General features: G+C 36.7%; 1 protein-coding gene across 4 annotated transcripts in view; it reads right to left on the bottom strand.

Annotated features, from left to right (window-relative positions):
- MSRB3 (methionine sulfoxide reductase B3) overlaps positions 1–24777 on the bottom strand; it is a 190136-nt gene that overhangs the window by 93317 nt on the left and 72042 nt on the right. For all 4 annotated transcript variants that reach the window (XM_011929244.1, XM_011929243.1, XM_011929242.1 and 1 more), the window contains one exon: positions 12536–12564. In XM_011929244.1, the coding sequence (XP_011784634.1) occupies positions 12536–12564 (29 nt within the window). The remainder of the gene's footprint in view (positions 1–12535; positions 12565–24777) is intronic.

Raw genomic sequence — 24777 nt, 5'->3', positions numbered from 1 at the left:
GAAAACCAAACACCGCATGTTCTCACTCATAGGTGGGAACTGAACAATGAGATCACTTGGACACAGGAAGGGGAACATTACACACCGGGGCCTGTCATGAGGTTGGGGGAGTGGGGAGGGATAGCATTAGGAGATACACCTAACGTAAATGACGAGTTAATGGGTGCAGCACACCAACACGGCACATGTATACATATGTAACAAACCTGCATGTTGTGCACATGTACCCTAGAACTTAAAGTATAATAATAAAAAAAAGAACTAAAAAGTCATTATCATTTTAAAGGATTTTTACTAGAATATTTTGATACTATAAGCAAATAACTGATAGTTTTACTAAATTTGTACATATTCCTTAGTAAATAAAATATTTTCAGAGTGGAACAAGATGTTAAAAATCTTAAGCCTGCAAACAAGTAATGTGCTACAGCAAAATTTTCTACACGTTGCAGTTGAATGTAGCTTATTTCTACCCAGGAATGAGCAAGATATGTCAATCATAATGAATAGCCAAATAATCCTTGTTCTGCTGCCCAAAGAAGGTGACCATGATCACCAATTCATTCCAATTTATAAATATCTATCAATATAAGGTAAGTACTTTCACCTCCTGTCAAAACCATAGTAAACTGTATTAATTGAATTATGTTAATTTTGATCTATGTTAAAAGTAAAGCCCTAGTCTAAAACAAATTATTATAAATTCTCTAGAACCAGTTAACTCTTCCTCTATCATTGCTTTGCAACAAATCCTTCATGAATATCTTCCTTAGCAGGGAATTTCAAGCTAGGGGAATAAATGCATGTTATTTTAATTAAAATTCTTACAGTACCTTCAAAATCCATTTCTCAACAGACTACTGAATCTGAGTAACTATTTGGAGGGAGAGAAAATTTCTACAACTACATGTGACTGTGTGAGCAAGTATGTCATGTGGGAATAGGGTGCATGACTAAAAATGCATAAACTATTGTTTTCATCCTATCAACTCATATTCTAGGTTTTTATACTGCATATTGGTTAAGACTCTGGAATCGGACTACTTAGGATCAAATCCCAGTTCTGTCACTTACTAGCTATGTGACCTTGGGCAAATATCTAAACTTCCTCTGCTTTGGTCTATTCATTTATAAGAGGGGAATAATAATGCATGGTCTATACAAATTAGATGAGTTAATATTAAACACTTAGTACAGTGTATATTACATATTAGGCAGAAAATCAATTTTGAAATTGTTTTGTTGTCATTGTCATTGTTATTATTATTAGCCACAGAGTTACGTACCAATTCTTTTTCTTTCTGAGACAGGGTCTCGCTCTGTCACCTAAGCTGGAGTACAGTGGCGCGATCTTGGCTCACTGCAGCCTCTGCCTCCTGGGTTCAAGCAGTTCTCACACCTCAGTTTCCCAAGTAGTTGGGATTACAGGGGTGCACCACCACACTCGGCTAATTTTTGAATTTTTAGTAGATGTGTTTTCACCATGTTGGCCAGGCTGTTTCGATATCCTGAAGCTCAGGTGATCCACCTGCCTTGGCCAAGCCTGTGGTCTCTAATAGACTCCCAACTATATCAGAATCCCCCCAACAAAAATATTCCAGTTCTGGCAAGTTGGATTACTTACTGTTCCTCAAATACATTTAGCAATGATGTCTCTGTGCCTGACCTTAAGGGGCCCTCTATTTAAAATTATCTCCCTCTTTATTTATATCTATCCATATTCTACCCTTGACTATTTCAGTTCTACCTCCACCATGCAACTGCCCTGATCAATCACCATACTCTAAAGTAATTCATGTCTTCTAAATTATTCTAGGACTCCATTGCTGAGACCATTCAAATTACCCTGAAGCTACAGATATCTTCATGTGTATATATTTCATCTCTTTAATTAGATTATAAGCTCCACAAATGTAGAAACTATCTCATACTCATACGTCCTCCACCATGTCTTAGAGTAAGTGCTCTACATGCACACGCAAATTGACCGACTGATCATGACTGATCACTGAGTCAAAGTAAAAATGCCTACATGCTGGTTCAATATATTAATAATTGCCTTGTGGGTCTGAGAATATTAGAAACCAAGACTGCTCAGTAAATACAACTGCATCAATGGTAGCCAAACTTGGAGCAAAATGTACTTCCCAATTTATACTACTCAGCTATAACTATTGATATGTACAAATAACATGAATACATCTTAAAAACATGATATGGAGCAAAAGCCACCATATGAAAAAGAGTATATACCATATAATTCTATTTTATATGGAATTCAAGAACAGAGAAATCTCATCTGTGGTGACTGAAGTCAGAAGAGCGGTTACCTCTGATGAGTGGGGACTGACGAAAGAAAGATACAAGGGAATATAACAGGTGGAAATGTTCTATATTTTGATCTATATACTGACCTTGTTCTATATGTTAATTTAAGTACACTGACATGGTTTATTAAACCACTGAAATTTTAATATTTATTTCAATAAGGTAGGAAACATTTAAACTGTAAATTGTCAGCTCTACAATTGCTTCCAAGGTCTGCTCTGTGAATTTGGAAACAAGGTCTTAGGCAATGAATTTGCAGTATATTGTCCAGGTCCAACAGCAAGGCTATCTTTTATATAGATGGATGGGTAGATGGTGGATGGGTAGATGGATGAATGGATGAATGGAGTTGTGGCCAATTAAATTTATGTCATAAAAGGTCTCACTAGCCAGGACCATCCCTATTTGGAGACAGACAATTGTTAACTTAAACTCATACAACTAAACATTCAATTTGTTTTCTTTGTTCTTAGTCTGTACTCAACCGCAATTCTCCATTTTGATTCAACTTCTCAAAGATATCTAGCTTTAGGCTGATATGTTACAGTAAGGAAATTTCAGTCCCAACATTAATGATTTATGTTGGTAAACTGATCAAGTGAATTTTTATTGTGATTTTGTGTCTCATGTAGCTGGATTACTTACAAAAAAAGAAAACACTGATCATGCAGATGTAAGTATCCTCACTCATGTGGAAATTATACATTTTTCATTATAAAGAAATACAGTGGCATTCTGGCTTCATCCGTCAGTCTTCTGGGTTTGTCCATGTGAGTCCACCCCTGAGAGATAGTGAAACATCTAGGTGTCTGAGCCTGAAAGTTAATAGCCAGATACTATATACAAAAAATTCACCAAGGCAATTAATGCTACTTTTTGTGTGTGGCCAGCAACCTTTTTAATGGCCTACTAATGGCCACATTGCAACCATATACAAATCTGTACTACATTTTATATTTTCAAGGTGTTTTATAATCATATAATTATGTGCTTGCATATTTGGGCTTGCCCTCTTATCTTCTACCATCATTGACAAGTGTGGAACAGACCTGAACCCAACTTGCAACTAGCATGTGCCAGCCAATACCCAACCAACCCATAGACATATAAGCATGAATAAATGATGATTGTTTTAAATCACCACTTTCTGAGGTGACCTATTATACTGCATTATTGTGATACTCACTAGCTGATAGGCTTGGTGACTATGCAGAACATAGTATTCTATTTTTGTATAATCCTTGGTTTAAAGGATCCTTCAGGTTAGATAGCCACTCATTCAATCATTTATCCAAAAAAATATCTAGAGATATTTGCCACTAGATAATAATTATAAGCAAATAACTTTTTGCCAAGTACTAGTCGAAGCACTGGGCTAGTCAAGGTAAGTAACACTAGCTGCTATAATAAGTGATAGAAAAATCTCAGTGGCTTATCATAAAAAAATTATTTCATAATACATGAAGTCCAATGAAGATAATCTAGGATGAATGGCTCTCCTGCGTGGATCTCCTCCAAGTATGATGTATCGATCCAAACTCCTTCCACACTGTGATGGCATCATGTTCAACATGTAACTATGAGTTAACCTCAGAAGAGGAAAAGTGATATAAGGAAAGCATATTGACTACTTAATACCTTTAACCTAAAAATGACATACATACCACTGTAAGAATTAGTTACATGTCTCTACATAGATGCAAAGAGCTTGGAAATTGTCAACTCTGGCCCAGTAGTCACTTCCCAGCAACAACTCAACACTATAAAAGGGGAGAATAAATCTTCCATAGTTATTTCTATTACTATTAAAGAACAAAAATTTCCAACCTCATGGAATTTTTATTTATTGAGTAATTATCTCATATAAGACATCAAGACTATAGACCGGGCACAGTGGTTTACGTCTGTAATTCCAGCACTTTGGGAGGCTGAGGCAGATGGATCCCTTGAGATACAGAGTTTGAGACCAGCCTGGCCAACATGGTGAAACCCCATCGCTACTGAAAATACAAAAATTAGTCAGGCATGGTTGCGGAGGGGTTGGGGGGCGGGGCGCCTGTAATCCCAGCTACTGGGGAGGCTGAGGCAGGAGAATCACTTGAGCCCAGGAGGCAGGGAGCCAAGATCGTGCCACTGTACTCCAGCCTGGGCGACAGAGAAAGACTCTGTCTCAAAAAAAAAAAAAAAATTAAAAAAAAAAGACATCAAGGCTATAAAGGTAAATGAGACATGGCTTTTGCCTTTAAGAAATTCACAGACTTGGAGAGAGAGAAAAGATTCACACGAATAATTACTGCAGATGATAAGTGCTACAAGAGACAGCGTTTGCACAGAGAAACATGGCTGACTACTGGGAAGGTGTCAAGGAAGGCTACATTTAATTGATATAGTAATGTTTGAGGTGAGCATTAAAAGGTAAATAGAACCTTGCCAAACAGATGGAGTAGTCGGGGAAGATCTTAAGTGGAGAAAATAAACATTTGAATCATATAAAGCCTCAGAGCCTCCTTCCTTATAAAGTTATGGGATATGTGGGAGGAGGAGAGCACTGGTATTTACAGACGGTAATTGCAGCAACTTCTTGCTTCACATATGAGTTTGGAATAACATGTTTCCTCTTTACAGCAGCCTTCATTTCTTTTTTTTTTTTTTTTTTTTTTGATACTTTAAGTTCTGGGACACATGCAGGTTTGTTACATAGGTATACAAGTGCTGCACCCATCAACCCATCTTCTACATTAGGTATTTCTCCTAATGCTATCCCTCCCCAGACCCCCTATGCCCTGACGGGCCCCGGTGTGTGAGGTTCCCCTCCCTGTGTCCATGTGTTCTCATTGTTCAACTCCCACTTATGAGTGAGAACATGCAGTGTTGGTTTTCTGTTCCTGTGTTAGTTTAGCAGCCTTCATTTATAGGAGCATTGCTTTGCAGTAATGTTCTCTACAAGGAGACAAGTGTAATATACGCCCCAAGTAAATTGGCTGCCACCAGACTTATGGAGTATGTGGAGCTGACAACACAGGGATGGTGATATCTAAAGAAGCAGAATTCAGGTAAAAAAAAAAAAAAAAAAAAAAATGACAAACTCATTCCTTTCACCGTCCTTGTCAGAAAAAATAAAAACCAAATAAATAATGATACAAAGGATTAATTATCATGAATCAGGTTAATCTAATTAAATGTCCATTGAAGCCTTTACATTGCAGAGAATATAGTTTTCCATCAAAAAAGCCACAAAAATTAAATACATGGAAGGCCAAAATTAGAACTTTAATAAGTACTGAATAATAGACGTTTTAAAAAGTAGTAGGGCCAAATTCTTTGACTATCAAACAATAAAACTGAAAAACATTAATAAAAGTAGAAGGTAGAAAATTTGGAAATTAAAAAAAAAAAACACTTCCCTAAATAACTATCATGTTCAAAAGAAAATTAAAACTGCATTGATTTAAAATATAATATTGGGCTGGGCACAGTGGTTCATGCCTAATCCTAGTGCTCTGGGAGACTGAGGCAGGAGGATTGCTTGAAGCCAGGAGTTTGAGACCAACCTGGGCAACATGGCAAGATCCAGTCTCTACAAAATTTTTTTTAAATCGGCCCGGTATGGTGGTGTGCACCTGTATTCCCTGCTACTTGGGAGACTGAGGTACGAGGTCACTTGAGCCCAGGAGTTCAAGGTCATGGTGAGCTATGATTGTGCCACAGTACTCCAGCCTGGGCAACAGACAGAGACCCTGCCTCTAAAAAAATAATAAAAATAAGTAAAATATTAAAACTATAGGATTCAGCTAAAGCTCCAATGAAGGAAATTCAGTTTTTAAGTGCTCTAGTTCTAAGAAAAAATACAAAATGTAAGTATGTGACATAATGGTACATATGAAATCTGAGAAAATCAATAGGAAATTATTGGAAAGACAGACTTACATCTATCTGACCCAAACCTCAGCACTTAGCCACTATGCCTCGCTGCTTCCTGGTCAAGTTAGTCTATAAAAGGGGATGAAGAGCCATGTCCCCTCTACTTGCTTCTATTCAATCAAGAAAGATTGCCATAGGCCGGGCGCGGTGGTTCATGCCTGTAATCCCAGCACTTTGGGAGGCCGAGGCAGGCAAATCACGAGGTCAGAAGATCGAGACCATCCTGGCTAACACGGTGAAATCCCATCTCTACTAAAAATACAAAAAAAAATTAGCCGGGTGTGGTGGCGGGCGCCTGTAGTCCCAGCTACTTGAGAAGCTGAGGCAGGAGAATGGCATTAACCCGGAAGGTGGAGCTTGCACTGAGCTGAGATCATGCCACTGCACTCCAGCCTGGGCAACAGAGCAAGACTCTGTCTCAAAAAAAAAAAAAAAGATTGCTATGGAGAAGGTTGCCTGATTTTTCAGGCTAACCTTGAACAGGATCCTGTAAAAGAAATAAACAAAAACAAAGAATAGAACTATATTCACAAATATTTGTCAGTGTGTTCTCTTCTAAGTTGATTTTTTAAAAAATGATAATCAAATGGAAAATGTCACTCCTTATTTAAAACTCTAGAAAAATTACACCCTAACCATTAGCATCATTAGGCTGTTCTCTTAAAAGTCTGTAGAAAACAGAATGATATCGCTTGAATAAAGTAAAGAAAGGTGAATTTGTCTAAATCTAAAATAAATTGGCTTATGTTCAAATAGCAAGAGGTCTCTGACACACCATTTAGATTTAAGTTTTAGTCTTGTTAGGCCTCCTCAGTTAAGTATGCAGGTAAGTTCATGTGAATTTGTACAATGGACCATGGACAAACCAACCAGTGTAAGATTCCATGACAGAAGGACTTGTATCCACCCTGTTCACAGCTATAACCTCAACATCTGGCATATGATATGCCCAATAAATATATGTTGAATGAATGAATAGATGAATAGTCGATATTTTTCTTATTTCTGCTGATAAATGATGCCTAAATGCAGATTTCAATATTCTTATACAAATATTTATATTTTATTTCCTTGTTCATCAATGTTACGAGTTTAAAATAAGAAATTTAAAATGAAGAAATTGAACTGTACAGCTAAAAAGTGTTGTCAACATATTCTCATGCTTATAAGAACTGAAAATACCTTCCTTATCAATAGCTCTTGGGGAAGGTTTACTATGTTAGGCAAATTCTCTCATTTGTTAATAAGCTTTCAAAACTCTATTTCCACTACTTTCAAATTCCTCATTTCCCTTCAACTTAGTGACTACCTTAACAGCCCCACTCTATTTTTCCCTGCACTTAGGTTTTTGCCTCAAGTTTTAACTGATTATGTTCTTTGATTTTCTTACCCTGGTGTAGATTCCTTTTTAACTACAGATCCTAAAAGCGACACTAGCTGCTTTTTGTTCCTTGGATTCCGCCCCCCCACCCCTTCAGCATAATTATATTCTGTTGTGCCTTTTATAATCATGTCTTTTAGGATCTCCTAACCTTCTACACTCCCGGCTTTATTTAATAGTGAGCTCCCTCCTCAACTCTGCACACTAAACCATGCTCATTAGGTTTCTTAATCCTCCATAATTTGCTTTCATGAAATCTTATACCTTTGAGTTGCTGTGTTCTATGAGCCCTTTTCCTTCATATAGCTATTCCAAGCAGCCCAGAATCAACAAGCACTAAACATAAGCTTATTCACTTTCTCAGCCAACATGACTCCATAGAAAAAAAAAAAAAAAAAAAAACCTTTGTTTTGAATGTTTATGGACCACGAATCTATACCATTTAACTTTCTTACTTCATTTTCTCACCCAAACATTGCCTGATAAGGTTGGGACCACAGAATTATAGTACAAGCTGTCCTTATAAATTAACTTATTTACAAGTTAATAAGATAAGGTTAACTTATAATAAGTTAGATTCTTCTTGGTCGGAAAGCTATTCTACTTTATTGGAACAGAAATAACAATATCCTGATGTTATATTAGTGACTAGTAAATTCTACCTATATCCTTATACCCAGAACTCAGAAGAGAAAAATATCTTTTTTCAGTTATTTTGCAAGAGCTCTGCTTTTCCAAATGGGTTGCTTTTGAAAGACAAGCACATTCTTCAAATTTGGCGACAGAGCCAACTCTTGGTCTTTTCACCCTCATCCTTCACTTTTTCTTCTATCCTACTCATTACTAGTTCATTACCCTTTGCCAATGGGTATGTACAGAAGGCCAAGAGAACATATATTCTGGATTTTTAAAAAACTTCCCAGAGACTTTGGTTTTTGAAAGTATATGTTAGCAATGGATTGAAAGAGTTAATGAAATTTCCAAAGGTGCCTAGCTTATTTAAACAAAGTTTACACTTCAATCCTGTGCATGTTAACTTGTGATCCTCCCTATCCAGATGACAGAAAGCAAAGCCAGTAAGTTCTTTTATTTAATTGGTTTGCATCCACACAGTGACCTCCAGGGCTCTGTTTATATAGCCTATCATGCAATATGCTCCACAGTTCTCTGCCTCTTTCAAAAGCATGTTTCTCCTGAGATTTGATATATGGCTTTCATGTTTAATCACTACATTAAACTCAATGCTCTGCTTCCTCCAGCATCAACTAACTTCCCTTCTTGGGAGGTGGGGAGAAGAGTATAGCTTCTTGCTACTTGTGAACATAAAAGGCAAGTCTGTTTTACTCTATTAGTAAAATCACCAACTCCACACAATCCTAGGCAAGCCAACATTAGTACATCAACTAGGAAAAGGTATAAAATGGAAACCTTAAAACTCCTTTTAAAAAGAAGGTAAGCTGACTGTTCTCAATTGGCAAAGCCAAAAACTTTAGGTGATTGAGTTATAAATCAACAGAAAAGGTTTCTAATCAGTATATTACTCAGTACATAGAGACCACAGCTAAATGGCAGCTGACATTTTAACTAAATTAATTTTGAGAATAGAAAATTTCTGGAGTTCTCAGGTCAGAATTAATTCAGGGCCTCTGCCTTCTGGTTGAAGGTTTTCTTAACTATACAATTCACCATAAATAGGACTTTCAAAGAGTCTTCAACTGGATGTGAACATGAAAATGCCACAATCCTTTACACAATCATGTGTATGTGACTCAAATTTCTAAAACAGATGAAAACCTCAAAACTTTGACTCCTTTTAATAAGTCAAGGCCATCTATAATTTCCAGATTGTAAAAATCACATGAAATGTATGTATTTTGCTTTAAAATATTTCAAGCAAAAAAAAAAGTTAAAACAAATTCAGCGAAGAATTAACAAGCGTAACATTTAGATGATGACTATATAGGTGCTAATCACACTATACTTTCTACTTTTATACATGGTTGAAATTTTTTCATTATAAAAAATTGTGAACTTAAAAAGCACAGGAGGTTGTTTGAGGATTTGCGTTTGTAAAAAAAAAAAGATGTGATTCTGATCAGAAAAAAATTTAAATCAATTTCTAGGAAAATAATCATTTGGTATACAATCAACAAATAAAACCTTTTACCATGTGCTGACAATGAAAACTTTCCTTCCTTTCTCCTGAATCTCACTCCACAGCATAAAACTTATTTACATAAACTAAAAATGTTGTGCAGTAAGCTCTGCATAAGTTGGGTACTCTCCTTGATATACTTTGTGTGTGGGGGCGGGGGAAGTATGTGGGTGTGTGTGTATACACACACACACATGTAATTTAACTTTGAAATCCTTTCCATTATGGCTAGTCACTGACCATGGTATTTATTTTTTATGGTTTTTTTTTCTTAGTAAGATTGGTATATTCCTTCATTTAAAAATCTTACTTTGTCACAGTTGTATACAACATTAGACAGACATAGTTTACTTTCTGTATTTGATGAACAATAGAGAATCTGAACCCATTAAAGTCATACATTTAATTGTTCCAATATGCTACCTTATTTCCTTTTTTTTTTTTTTTTTTTTAAGATGGAGTCTCGCTCTTGTCGCCCAGGCTGGAGTGCAGTGGCAAGATCTCGGCTCACTGCAAGCTCCGCCTCCTGGATTCAAGTGATTCTCCTGCCTCAGCCTCCTGAGTAGTTGGGACTACAAGCACATGCCACCATGTCCAGCTAATTATTTTTGTATTTTTAGTAGAGACGGGGTTTCACTGTGTTAGCTAGGATGGTCTCAATCTCCTGCCCTTGCGATCCACCTGCCTCTGCCTCCCAAAGTGCTGGGGATCACAGGCGTGAGCCACTGTGCCTGGCCCTGTGCTACCTTATTTCTAACCAAAATTTTAGAATTTATGTTATAGGATGCCAAAGAATACATTTCTAACTTCCTTTGTCATGATTCTTTCAGTCATAAGCTAAAAGGAGCTTATAAAAAAAAAATTCCATTTCTTAATTTGAAAACATCTGAATTCTTTCCACAACATATTTAAGTTTAAAATTAAAAGAATAAATAAACTTTTAATCAGTATTCCCCTATAAGAGTTTTCAGAGTACAGAACTTTGTAGTTTTCAAAGACATGCAGATGTTGTCCATGATAGATTTTTTTTTTTTAAATAAGAACTTGGAAAAAAAAATAAGTCATGCACAAAATCTTTGGTCACCAGAGTGAAAGATGTGTGCCTGTACAGATGTTATAACTATTTTCATGATAAATACTTACTTTCACTACAGGAATTTAGCAGCACACTTTAATTTGGATTTGAAAACTTAACATAAATTGTCTGACTTTGACAATAGCTGCCTAATATTTCAGTTTTGTACACTACTTCCAGGTTCTACCTTCAAAATGAACCTAGTGGACTTATTCATTTTTAAAAGCTATATTCCAGACCCTGTACCCTAAAACCAGTTTCTGACTTGATATTCAGGGAATTACATCAGATCATAATCAAGTGGGTTCTTAATAAATATTTGGTGACTGGCAGGGAAAAAAAGACATGTAATTTTTATGTAAAAATGCACTCTCTATCAACTTTATTCATTTATTTTTAATTATACTTAAAGATTTTAACTGTTAAAAAATGAGAAAGATTTTTTGTCTCATTTTGAGCCATTTGTGAATCAAGGAGTCAAACAGTTGATACAATGCCATCCCACCTTTAGTCTCTATATAGTCAATGTTTTCAACCAAAAATGTTTATCTTATACTGTCATTCATACATCTGATTCAGAGGCTGCAGAAGACACAGGATACAAAGATTTCTGGAGTTCTCAAACTGGGTAAATTTGTTAACTCAAACATACAGACTTCGTAGTTAATGAGTCTCACCAAATTCACAAAACTATACAATTAAAGACAGACAAAGCTTACAAAGAAGAAAAAGTGTGTTATCCCCTTAACACTACTATCAAAAAGAATATATAGCACTTGTTCCTTTGTGAACATAACAAGTAAAAACATTTTTCAGATTACAATATAGTGAAACTCGAACCAGAGTAAAATTGTTACTTTTAAATTCAACAAGTTATATATTTTTCTGTAAATCATTTTCTCCTAGAATTCAAAAATTAATGTTTATTTTTCTGTTAGTCTACCAAAGGGCATACATAATTCCTTTGTATGAGACATGAGGCAATTTTTGTGCTCTAATTGTAAATGCCATCAGAAACTGTGAAGCACATAAATCTCATCAAGTGACATAATGACATAGTCAAACCTGAGAATTATATAGCTACATTCACGCTTAATGAAAAGAAAATGTCTAAGGAGGCTGATATGCCACTGATTGTGAGAATGTAAATTTTGTCTTAATAGATTCAAAATAATGGCTTAAGGTGACCTTCATTTTCTATCACCCATCTAGCAATAAAATTTTTTTTAGAGAAAACAAGCTAGTAAGCCATAGACAAACTTCTATTTCTATTAGCTTGAATTCTCTATAGTTTGCTGAATTAAATGCATCCATCTCCCACATTTGGTGACAACCTAAAGAGAATTTTCAAATTACTCAGGATGCTTTGTCCACTGAGAAAATAATAATCTACTTTGAGCAATTAGTATGTATAACCCCCACCTCTGCTTTTAAAATGAAACTCTGCAGATATAGAGCATGTAATGCTTATTGCAGAGCTATGAAGACTCCAAAGTGAACATCTCAAATTATGATTTGAAGCAGTCAATAGCCCTGCTTTGAGGTGGGACTCACATTTTGAAAAAAAACTGCCCAGTCTGTTTAAAATCAAAATGTTTCTTGATCTGATGAATTACTCCTCAGAGAATAATGTAAATAAAATATATTCAGAATAGCATTATTAATGTAAACATACCTGAACCAGAGTCAAATTTGGTTTCTGACCTGCAAAGAGAAAGAAAGTTTTTACAATATAAAATCTGTTGTAAAAGAACAGTTATTTCACGGGGAAGGGAGCTGTGATTGGGAGGGGAGGTCATAGTTACATTTTTCAGTGTATATTTCTAAAATATATAAAAAAATATATGTATTGTAACCATTTTAAATACATGCATTACCCTAGGCCCTCTAAATATGCAAATATCAATACACATAGCACAATATGGAAAAGATACTAACATTTTAAATTTGTTTTTGGGTGAAACAGGATAAAATATGTTTTTTTAAAAGGCACCTGATCTTTACAGATTAACTTGTTTCAGTAAGTTAATAAGGCAATACAAAACCAAATTCATAATTATTCTCTTTATTATTCAAGGTTTGAGAAATTATTCAACACCAAGTAACTTTTCACTAAGTTCTTTGGACACAGCAAATGAACCTAGTAACCCCATACATTTAATAAGAAGAAGAAAAAATTCTGAGCTCTTGTGGGAACATTATGTTTCAGATATTGGTTAATACTGGTTGTAAATTCAGAAGCCTTTGAAGCTCTCAGTTTGGCTGTGGGAAAACTTCTGTTAGGTAATTACTCTCAAGATGCTGCTGATGTGCTGTCAAGCAGAATTAACCCTATGACTAGGCCTATCTACACAAGCTACTATAAAACAGCATTGTCTATATCTAGCTCTCAAACCAATTAGTGGGCATGCTGCCGTCGGATTTATATCACACATCAACAATCAATAGTATATATGTTCACAGCTGCCACAGCAAGATATAAGAACCGACCAGCAGGAGTCCTGTTAAAGGATGTTACATTGACAGAGAAGACTTTTTTTTTTCCTGGAGAAATGTAGTTAACTAAGTGGGAAAAGAGATTTCTTTGAAATTATGCCAGGGTACCAAGCATTTTTGGAAGCGGTGGCTTTCTGTACCTAAATTAGCCTCAAGAGAAGTTATCAAAGGGGAAAAGGGAAGGATAAGCAAGAAGTTTCCTTGGTCACAAACAATGATTTTCTGAAGTCCTCCCAAACAAAGTTTCAGCTGATACTTGTAATTGTATGATTGTGTGTGTGTGTATATATGTAAAAAATATATACACATATATGTGTAATATGTAATACACACATATACATGTATATGTAAAATTGCATCCATGGTTATCAATCAGCACCGCCGTAATCCTGATGCACATTTTCCCTAAGTCCTGGCCCTACCATAGTCCTCATCTCAACCCTTCTCTTCCATGTCCCTGCCTTCTATTTCAGGTACAAACCCATTTTCATATTTTGCCCTCTCTCCAATTCTGCAAAGCCTTGTCTCATGTCTCCTCTGTGTTTCCATCATCTCTTAGCACAACTCTAACAACACTTGCCACATGTTATCTTGCTGGTTTCCTTGTCTATCTCCCCCACTCAACTACAGCCATGCCCTATATAACCTCTGTAGCCACAACACCTAAATTGGGACTAGAGTTTGTGTTCAAATGTCTGTAAAGATAATTTTTTGCATCTATGCATGCCCTTTCTCCTTCTTAACTGTATAGAAGCCAGAGGTGTTCTTCCTTCTGCTTAAGCTTCCCTCCTTCTGGGTCCTAAAATGCACCTCTCATCTCCCTTGAAACCATGCTATATCAATTACTCCTTTTCTCTGCCTTATCTTCAATATCTGGTTCTCCACAGGTTCCTCTTCCCTTCATCATGTAAGTGCTCCAGAATTGTTTTTAAAGGACCCCTTCAAATCTGTGCCTTGCTTTGTTATCCCTCTTTCATCTGGCTTTACAATCAAATTGTAATGTAAAAAAGATGTATAGACTATATCCTATATCATCTATCTCCCTTTCCTAATCTCCCAACATATTCAATCCTTGAATCAGTGTGATCTGCCTTTGCTAAGGTTTATCAGAAGCTTCCCAATGTTAAATGCACAAGCCGTGTCACCGTCCTTACTTTATTAAACCTCTCTCTTTCATCGGACATACTGCCCACTTCTTTCCAGTGTGTCTGTCACTTCCCTTCCTCCTCCTGTCCCTTAAGTATTAGTGAGCACCAGAGTTCAGCCCTCAGGCCACCTGAAACACTGTTCCCACTCTCTAGGGTACAGATGTGTCTCAAAATCACCACAGGAGTTTGCTCACCTGCAGGCTCCCAGGACTTCTCCTAGTGATTCTGATTTAGTAGGTGATTTAGAAGAAATTCCCATCTTAACAAACTGTCCAAATGAAAACATTTACTTGACCATATCTTGACCCATATATTCAAATAATAAACAAAATACTACCTGAATGACACACTGTGGCCTTAAATGGCACACATCAGAAATGATGGCATTATTCTAGATTTCTTCTGCACCCCCAATATCTAATTAGCCATCAAGACCTGTGGATTCTACATCCTTCCCCTCCTCTCTATCTTCACTTTCACTATCTTTAGGCCTTTCCTTGGCTGAATAACCTCATAACCAGTGTCCTCCTTCCCTTCAGATCCACCAATAGTGAGCAAGAAGCTTTTGCTCTGGCCTTCCTCTGCCTGTGCTCTTTTCCACCAGCCAAGGAGTTCTCTTTTCCACCTGAAGCTTTGACTACCAAGGTCACCATCATTCTCTACCCAAATGGCTGTATGCTGCTTCTCTGACCTACATGGGCCCCTTCTTCAGATTAGGTAGTACTACTAGCATGTGTATACCTCCAGTCCAAGAAGTGGCCAAAAGTTGTCAGCTGAATGAAAGAGCTTGCACCCGAGGGCTGGAGGGACCCCTTGGCCCTAAAAGAATGGAAAAAAGGTGTGCCATAGAAAGCAAGTGCTAGCTGTCTCACTACCCTTCACATTCCTGCTCAGAGAACTCTTAATGCAAACCCTCCTGTGAGGGTGAGTGGCTGAGAGCACCTGGGGGCCAGAGGTTGCCCTTGGACTGGATTGGCATGAACTAGATCACTTTGGAACTCAATGCCTGGCTGTTGGATATAGAAGGAGCAACGGGTGGGGGCCCAGAGCCTCTGGCAGAAATGAAAAAGCCCCTCCACACAAAAAGAGTAAGAGAAAGGAGGTATTTATCTGCAGATTCCATGGCCACTGGAAGAGAAAGCTGAGTGAGCCTTTCCCTCCTCTCCTCCAGCTTGGCCCAGTTACCACTGCCCTGGCATTTCCTAGGGTAAATTCATAGTCTTTTGGTGGAAGACAAAATTAATTTTAAATTTGCACTACTCTCAGTTATTTGGTATCATTTTTCATTATAAGATATATGTGTCAAGGTAGGTTGGTGTATCCTTTTCTAACAGTTTTTTGCCTTGATTTTTAAATATTTAGCTATACTGTATGTACCTATGCTACCATTTGTCCTCTTGCCCAGGCCCTGCAAATGTTAGGTCTGGGCCTAGTAATAAGTCATCGTGTAAAAACATAGGCATTACTATGGGTTGTGGACAAAAAGGTTTGAAAGCCACTGACCTGGGGACATTAAGTCCCCACTCCTCTGCATGGCATATAAAGAGTCCTCCATGATCCAGCTCTCCGTTCCATCTCTAACTCACACTTTGTATGCATCGCTCCCATCAGATGAAACTATTGCCATATTATTTCTTAATAATCAAGGCTCACGTGATCATGTTGGCATCCCGCCTGCCCCCATCACCTCACAGGCTCCTTGCTTCCCCCTCAGTTACCCCACAGTGGGGGCCTGGCACAGCACTCCCCACATGGTGTGGCACAGACACTAAGCTGAGTGAGGTGCACACTGGGTTTCATGCATCTTCATGCTCCCAACACCGAATGTGGCACCTGACACTTAAGAGTTATTAAAAATGTGTAGTATAAATTAACACAAGAACAAATGAATCTGTATATTAATAGAAGGCCAAAAACAAGACAAATGATTAAAATGTCTATAAAATACCTAATTCTGAGATACAAAAAAAAATCATGTCAGAACACTTTTATTCCTCTGATTGTCTTATCTTCTCTAGGGATAGCTGGTCAATACATAAAATATACACATAAAGTGCAGAGAAAACATCTTCACAAACCAATTAGTGGCCTTGGGTATCAATTAAAAAAAACCTTCAGAATTCTCAGACACAATACTGAACATTCAAAAGAATACAGCTACCCTTTTTTATAATTAAAACATGATAATAGAAGTTAAAACTGTCAGTATGGGGATAGGGAAAATTGGTCCTTTGTTGTTCTAAGTTAATTCAGATTCCTATTAGATTTCACATACAGACTTAAACACAGAGAGATACAAAGTACTCCTCTATCATCCTATGAACTATGATCATCTCGACTTTTAAATCCCCTTTGAGAAAGGAAGTGAAATATGGATAAGGACGAATATATGGCAAGTGTAAAAAAAGAATACATATCTAATACAGACTGTACAAGAAAAGAAAAGAAGGATGGTCATTCATTCCAAACATATTTTTACGTGTTTATTTTTAGTAGTATACTATGCTAGATGGTAGGGATACAAAATTGCATAAAATAGGGTATAATATGCATAAATATAATTGTGTCTCCACAGACACCCATTTTACCCCGAATTATATACTTACTTCTAAGTTCAAAACTATTCAACCACTTCTTTTGGCAACTGCCAAAAGATGGTGATTATAGCACAGAATGTTACTGCCTTCCAATATTCATCCTCCCCTTTTTAATTTTAGAAAATCTCTTGAGTTTTAAGTGGGCACACAGACAATATTTCCACATTATTTCCCACTGTCTTGTTGCTAGTTGTACCCATATGACTAAGTCCTTGCCAAGAGGATGCAAGCAAAAGTGAGGTGATAACATCTGAGTTATTCCCTTATAGAGAAGGAATGTACCCTTCCTGTCTTTCTGTTCCTTGCCACTGGCTGGAATGTTAATGTAATTCTAGGAGCTGAAGTAGCCATTCTTAGATCATGAGGGGAAAACTGATATTAGAATAGTAAAGCAATAAGATAGAAGGCACCTATAGAACTGCCATATGAATCTCCAACTGTTATTTTGTTTTTTGTGCGTGTGTGTTTGTTTTTTGTTTGTTTTTAAGACAGAATCTCAATCTGTTGCCCAGGAGCATGCTATCAGCTCAATGCAACCTCCGCCTCCTGGGTTCAAGCAATTCTCCCACCTCAGCCTCCCAAGTAGCTGGGATTACAGACATGTGCCACCACACCCAGCTAATTTTTCTGTTTTTAGTAGATGTGGGGTTTCATCATGTTGGCCAGGCTGGTCTTGAACTCCTGACCTCAAGTGATCTGCCTGCCTCAGCCTCCCAAAGTGCTGGGATTACAGGTGTGAGCTACCACACCTGGCCCCAAGCTGTTTTTTTTTTAAGCCACTATTATTTTGGAGTCTTGTCAGAACAGTTGAGCCTGTATCCTATCTACCATAGCAATATTGCCACATTTTACAAGATTTAAATAAAAACTTCCAAATTTTTAAACCTGAAAATGAACTTTTCATGAATTGTAAGCCAGAAAGGGTAGACACTAGGAGAATTCAAGTATCATGTATACTACTTAAATAATTAAATTATGTAATACATGCACTCTTTTGATAATAGAGTTGCAAATTTTCAAAAGAGGTCACTTTTAGTCATTGGTTAGAGCTGTATACTCCTGGACAAATTTATAAAACTACCATTTTACCCTTACAGAGAATAGCCCAGTATCCACAAAAGTTCTATATGTATTGAAGCCAAAAGATATTTTATTTTATTGTCTCTCTTAGGAAATCCACAAAATCTCAGAGAACATTGCTTTTCATTTAATGTTCAACTATATCAAAAATTTTAAAATGGGAATCACATAAGTATCAAGTACAGAAATTAGCATCACAGAAGGTGTCAGAGAAGTGAGGGTGTTGTTCTTAATGTTTTTAACTGATATCAACTAAAGATTCTAGCTGCAGGCAACTGTTAGCGGGAAGGAGCATGGGTGACAGGGTGATTTTTGCCTATAAGCACATTATATATGGCAACTTCACAGCAAGGATTTTGTAAAACAATCCAAGTCAAATAATCTATCCTGTTGTCCCCTCAACACAAGAAAATTTTTCAAAAATTCCAGTATTTCAGCGTCCTACTCGTAGACCTACAAGGTCTACCAATGTCTTCTACCCCCAGAAGTAATTCAAAGGCCTTCACCGACCAGCCTAGTGAGAATAGCAGTGAATATTTATGTGCCCTTTTAATTTACATAAACACAATATGCTTCCTCTGCGTGGAATGCTTCCTCCTCCCTCCCCCACTCTACTATACCTTAACCCCTTTGCCTACCTAACTTCTGAAACTTTCTCCACATCTTAGTCTAATTAACAATTATTTGAAGAAGAGTGGGCAGGCTCGATTAAATCCCTTTCATTTCATAGCACCAGTCATTCCTTTGCACTCATCAGAGTTGTAATTGTACATTTGTGCATAATAATTATTTGATCATACTAAAGGAGTTCAGTAATAGTGGCGACACTATTAATTGCCTACCTAACAGCCTGTCTTAATAACAGAATTCCATTTTGAAGAGTGCTAAAAAATGTGCACTCCCCAGGGATGAACCATGATTGGACTAAGCCAATCATGGCAACCCTATTTGTTGTCAGTGACTGGTACAAGGAGAAGCACTTAATCCAGTCCTGAGCAGTGAGAGGAAAGGTAAAGTCTGCTGGTGATGTTTCTCAGAAAGGTTTTTTCTGCATGAAAAGGAGAAAGATGATTTAGGGAGAAGGCCCTTTTTCTATTCTTTTCCTCTTTCCTGCCTTTGAAAATACCACATAAGGATATGCCACTTAGAATTGATATAGCAATCTTGCAGCCCTGAGAGGGACACCAAGATAATCACAGAAATCCCAGCTCACAACTCTGATATCATTTCTATTCCAAACCTGCCTTTCTCTAGAGTCCTCACTGAGTTAGATAGTAGGGGCTGGCATTGCCAGTCCACTTTTACTTGGGTATTTCTATCCTTTTAACCCAACATATTAACCGACATTGTTGTATCAGCTGTAGGTTATGAGTTACCTCCTTACTGTGTTTAAAATTTAGGCCTCTATGTTACATTTCCATAATAATGATTTAAATAAAAGGTGCCCATTCACTGTATGGTTAATTTTTTAAAAAACTGAAAAAAAATAGAACTTTAAAACCCAGAAATTTAGAAATCAGGATAATCATGAGTAAAAGAGCAGCAAGAATTCAGTCAAGCCACTTTGAAAACATGATACAATTACAACTATTATGACAAATCATGTGGTTTAACAAAATACAGTATTATACATCTTTTAACTTTCATGTGAAAATGAGATTTATGGTTGCTTGGTTAAGATATATCACTAAATTAAATCATGCCAAAGTCTTAAGATTTGCCAGTATCAAGAAGGAATAAATCATATTCCAAGAAGTCTAAATTCATTACAAAATATTAATATGTAGGAGAACAAATTGAGACATAAAAATGACTCAAAGAAACTAAAAGAGCAAAAGGTATATAAAAATACACTTAGAAGCTGTGGGCCACATTCATTTTTCCACAAATTGACTTTTAAGGAAGCATGCTCCATGTAGGCATCAGAGGTACACACGGTAAGCAAACAGGTCTATTTCTTGTCCATATTCACGTAACAGTTGTGGGAAAAGAGCCAACAGAGACAAACAGAACAAGTCAAGTCCCAGCTCTCCCACTTTCCACCCTATGCAACTTCAGAGAAGTCAATGACGATTTTAAGTCTTACCATCTATAAAACAGGTAACACATTCACCTTTAAGAACGCTTGTGTGGATTAAATGAGATGATACCATAAAGTACCCAGGTGGTCCTGACACATATTAGAAGCTGAGTAAAAGGTAGCTTTCATCGAAACAATGATACTAAGTGAAGTTTACCTATGGCCACAAGCACAATTAGTAATATCATACTCGTGGTACAAATACCAGTAAAGCTAAGTTTTTTTTTTTTTTAAAGCACTACATTATAAAAGAAATAATTATTACTTTGGTTAAGATCTTATGTGAGGTGAAACTTTAATATGGATGCCAAAATGATGTAGAAAAACAATAACAGAATAGTTACAAAAATAGCTGAAGAAATTGGAAATGTTTAAGAGGGAAGGCTAATGGAAAATAATATAAATGACCTGATTATGCAATATGGAAAGGCTATCTTATTTGTTCTTAAAACACAAATAAAACATTCTCCCATTAAAACAGTGGCACAATGCACTTGAAAGCATAGTGCAGTGAGAATCAGAAGACCTGGATTCTAGGTCAGAAACCTGGACAAATCATTTAACTTGTGAACTCCATTCTTCTCATTACTGAAATGAGGTTATTGAAGTGAGTCAATGTTGCCCCACACAAGCTATCCCATTAAAAAGGTAAATTACCTACTTTTTTTCCCCCTGCATTCCCAGGAATGAAGAAAGGGGAAAACAGAGAGAAGCGAACAGAGGAAAAAGTAAGTGTGAAGGGACAAAAAGGTGCATCTGTAGAACTCAAACCTGCAGATAGAGAATGCTGACAAAATAAATAATTTGTAAGGCCACTTTTGGCTCCCAGCTTCTACAATTCTTCCCTAGGCCTTGTGGATATTCACCTTCTCTGAATTCCTGTCTATGTGATTTATGTTTCCTCTAAAATAATGTAATTGTTTCTTGTGTATATTTATATCTCCACAGAGAATGAGGCTTTTGAAAGTCAAGGCCCTTTATCTATTGAGAATATATTCAAAATGCTAAGAAAATAACATTAAAGAGAACAGAGTACACCTTCATGTTATTGGATGAATTATGTTCCCCCAAAATTCATATGTTGGGGGTTGATATTTTAACCCCTAGTATCTCAGACTGTGACTGTATTTGGAAAAAAACATTTTAAAAGAGTTAATCAAGTTAAAATGTCATCCAGGGGGACCCTAATCCAATGTGACTGGTGACCTTATAAAAAGAGGAAATTAAGACAGACACACAAGGAGGCAAGGCCAGGGGAAGACACAGGGAGAAGATAACCACCTACAAGCCAACGAGAGACCTCAGAAGACATCAGACCTGGTGACATCTTGATCTTGGACTTCTCCCCTCCAAAACTGTGAGACAATAAAATTTTGTCAAGTCTCCCAGTCTGTGATACTTTGTTATGGAGGTCCTAGCAAACTACATTTCACTTCTTCTACAGTTAGCCACTTAGCAACCCCAAACCTCCAATAAAAGCCAAAAACCTAGAAGTTAGCCAAATCAAACAAAACATATACAGTTCTTCCATACTTTAACTCGTTTTACAAAATGTGTTTGACTTCCCTACTCTTCATCACTATTTTCAAACATATTCTGCCAAAGTGCTTAACGTGCATTTTGGCCACTGGGCAGCTGCTTCTGCAAATTACTGGAGATCACCAGTAGCATGCCAGAAGATTCTAATCAATGGGATCTTTGTCTGTTCATATCACTTTGTGACAATTTCCAATGCATTTATTTGTTTGTGTGTTTGTTTCTTGGTCTTGTCTTTCAAGATTGGTGTTGTGTACACACTTGTCATGTGTTCTCTGGGGGATGAAGCAGATTAGGAGTTAGTAAAATTTACCAGTTTCATACATAATATTTATTCTCTTACATTCCCCATAAATTTTCATTTCTGCCTTAGGTTGTAATCAGGAAAAGAACAATAGAAGTTATGGCTAGCGGGTTAGTTCTAGACACAATTACTGACAGATTCTAAAAGTTTAGAGCTGTAAAAATCTCAGACAAGAGCAATACAGAGTTGACTAGCACTTTGGACACTTTGATAGCCTCTGAGGACATAAATGTGGATGAGATGATAAAGGAGGAGCACCCTTTTCACTTTACAGAACTCTGTAGAATTATTTAGAAGGCAAAGAGAGTCCTATGTAGCTCATTAGGGCCTAAACGCAACATTGTTATATAACTCAATTTATTACATATAATGATAGCTGTAAGTCATAAAATTAATCATTACATTATTCTTTTTAGTAAGGAAGGTAATACTATTTAGACAACACTACATTAAAAATCATTAGTTAATAATTTGAGGGTTAAAATTAGGAAGAGGGGAGGGGGAAGAAGAAAGAAAAAGGCAGGGTGATGGCAGGCCAATGCATCCAGGAAGGAGAGAATGAGAGAGAGAATGGTAAAAGATAAAGTTATAGAAGTAGGTAAGGGTAGACCACAACTTTAAATGCCATTGTAAGGAGTTGCGATTTTGAAAGATATAAGGATAACCCATCACAGGTTGCAATATAATTTAAATGTACTTAAATCTTCACCCTGCTATGTGAAGAATGAACTACAGTGGGACAAACGCCAAAGCAGAGAGGCCACCTACCATCCAGATTTTGGCTTCCAACACTACTCTCTAATAAAGAAAACCAGGACTCCTTGAAGAAATGGCTGATTCTAGGACTACGGCAGGAAATATACAAGATAAGCCTGGATCATCAAGAAGTGCCAAAAAGTAAGAAGCACTCAAAAACACAATAAAAAAAATACACCCCACATTGATGGGAATATATCAAAGGGACACAGGAGCCAACTGAAAGAGCTCTCAATGGCCAAACCTGGAACAGTATGAGCAACAACAATAAATAAAGTAGTATTGATTATAACTCAAAAGTATAAAATTAATATCCATGAGTCTATACTGATATAAATAATTATTGATTAAATAAAGAAGAGACTTGAGCCCAGGAGTTCAAGACCAGCCTGAGCAACACAATGAGACCCCCTTCTCTACATGGGCATGGTGGTGCACACTTGTAGTTCCAGGTACTCGGGGGGTTAAGGTGGGAGGATCACTACAGCCCATGAGTTTGAGGTTGCAGTGAGCTATGATCACACCATTGCACTCTAGTCTGAGTGACAGAATAATATCCTGCCTCTAAAAAACAAAAATAATAATAAATGAAAATAAAAGAGAAAAAATAGACAACTCTCGCTTGCAGAAGAATTCCAAATAATTTATGTAGAAATACTCTGCCCTCAAGGATGGGGAACATAAATCCCTACTCTTTTTTAAGTGTAAGCTATGTGTAGTGACTTTCTTCCTAAGAATACAGTAGGAAAAGGAGGAGAAAAAAGTATGTTTACAGTGGAGAAACCTAACAAACACTACCTCAGCCACGTGGTCAAGGTCAATATCAAAAGTGATGACATGTTGTTCTCATATACCTTTAATATGAAGTGATGAAAATGGTACTTAACCTCTGTGATCTTCCTCCAAAAACCCCATAACCCCGGTCGAGTTATGAGAAAAATACCAGACAAATTCCGGCAGAGGAGCATCCTGCAAATACCTGATCATGACTCCTCAAACCTGCCAGGTCATCAAAAATAAGAAAAGTCTGAGAAACTGTCACAGTCAAGAGAAGACTAAGGAGACAGAAGGACTAAATGTGTGGTATCCTGGATAGAATCCTGGAACAGAAAAAGGACATTAGTTAAAAACTAAGAAAGTCTGAATAAAATGGGCTTTAACTAATAATTATGTACCAATATTCATTTATAATTATAACAAATATACCACACTAATATAAGATGTTAATAGAGAAACTGTGTGAGAGAATATATGTGAACTCTCTGAACTATCTCAATTTTTCTGTAAATAGAAAACTGTTCTAAAAAATGAAGTCTATTTTTAAAAAGCCAAAGAAGATAGGCTCATAATAGTTCAGGTCAAAGAGGGTAAAGATGATGGTGGCTTAGACTAGAGCAGTAGCAATGGATATGAAGAGGAGTCAGACTCAGAATATATTTTGAAGGTGCATAGAGCAAAATGCATTGGTAGACTAGATATGGGAGGTGAGGGAAAAAATAATTAAAGATGACTGAGAGGCTCTTAGCTCCAGTAACTCGGTGGATAATGAGTAGTACCTTCATTTAGTATATGGGGAAGAAATGAAGGAGTAAGTTTTGTTCCTTTGGAGTCATTTGCCACCTCAGTTTGTTCCTTATTCCTGGTTTATTCTTGTGAGCTACTAGGATCAATAAGAAAACTTCAAGCTGCATGGTCCCACACAGGATATTAGATTCATATAATTTTCTTGTTTTTTAAAAAATCATAAGGATACTAAAAGCCTACTTTATAATAGAATAGTATATAATTGCCTTGAAAAGAGATAGTATAAAATGTTTCTTGACCTAACTTGGGGACAGAAAATCAGTACTAAACCACTTTGTTCCCTGGGCCCAAATCAATAATTCAAGAACATGTATGATTATCCGAATTACATTAACC

Source organism: Colobus angolensis, unplaced genomic scaffold (genome assembly GCF_000951035.1).
Source record: "Colobus angolensis palliatus isolate OR3802 unplaced genomic scaffold, Cang.pa_1.0 Scaffold80, whole genome shotgun sequence".
Taxonomy (NCBI): Eukaryota; Metazoa; Chordata; class Mammalia; order Primates; family Cercopithecidae; genus Colobus; species Colobus angolensis.
The sequence above is the reverse complement of the archived record's forward strand: the minus strand, read 5'-3'. Positions and strand labels throughout refer to the sequence as shown.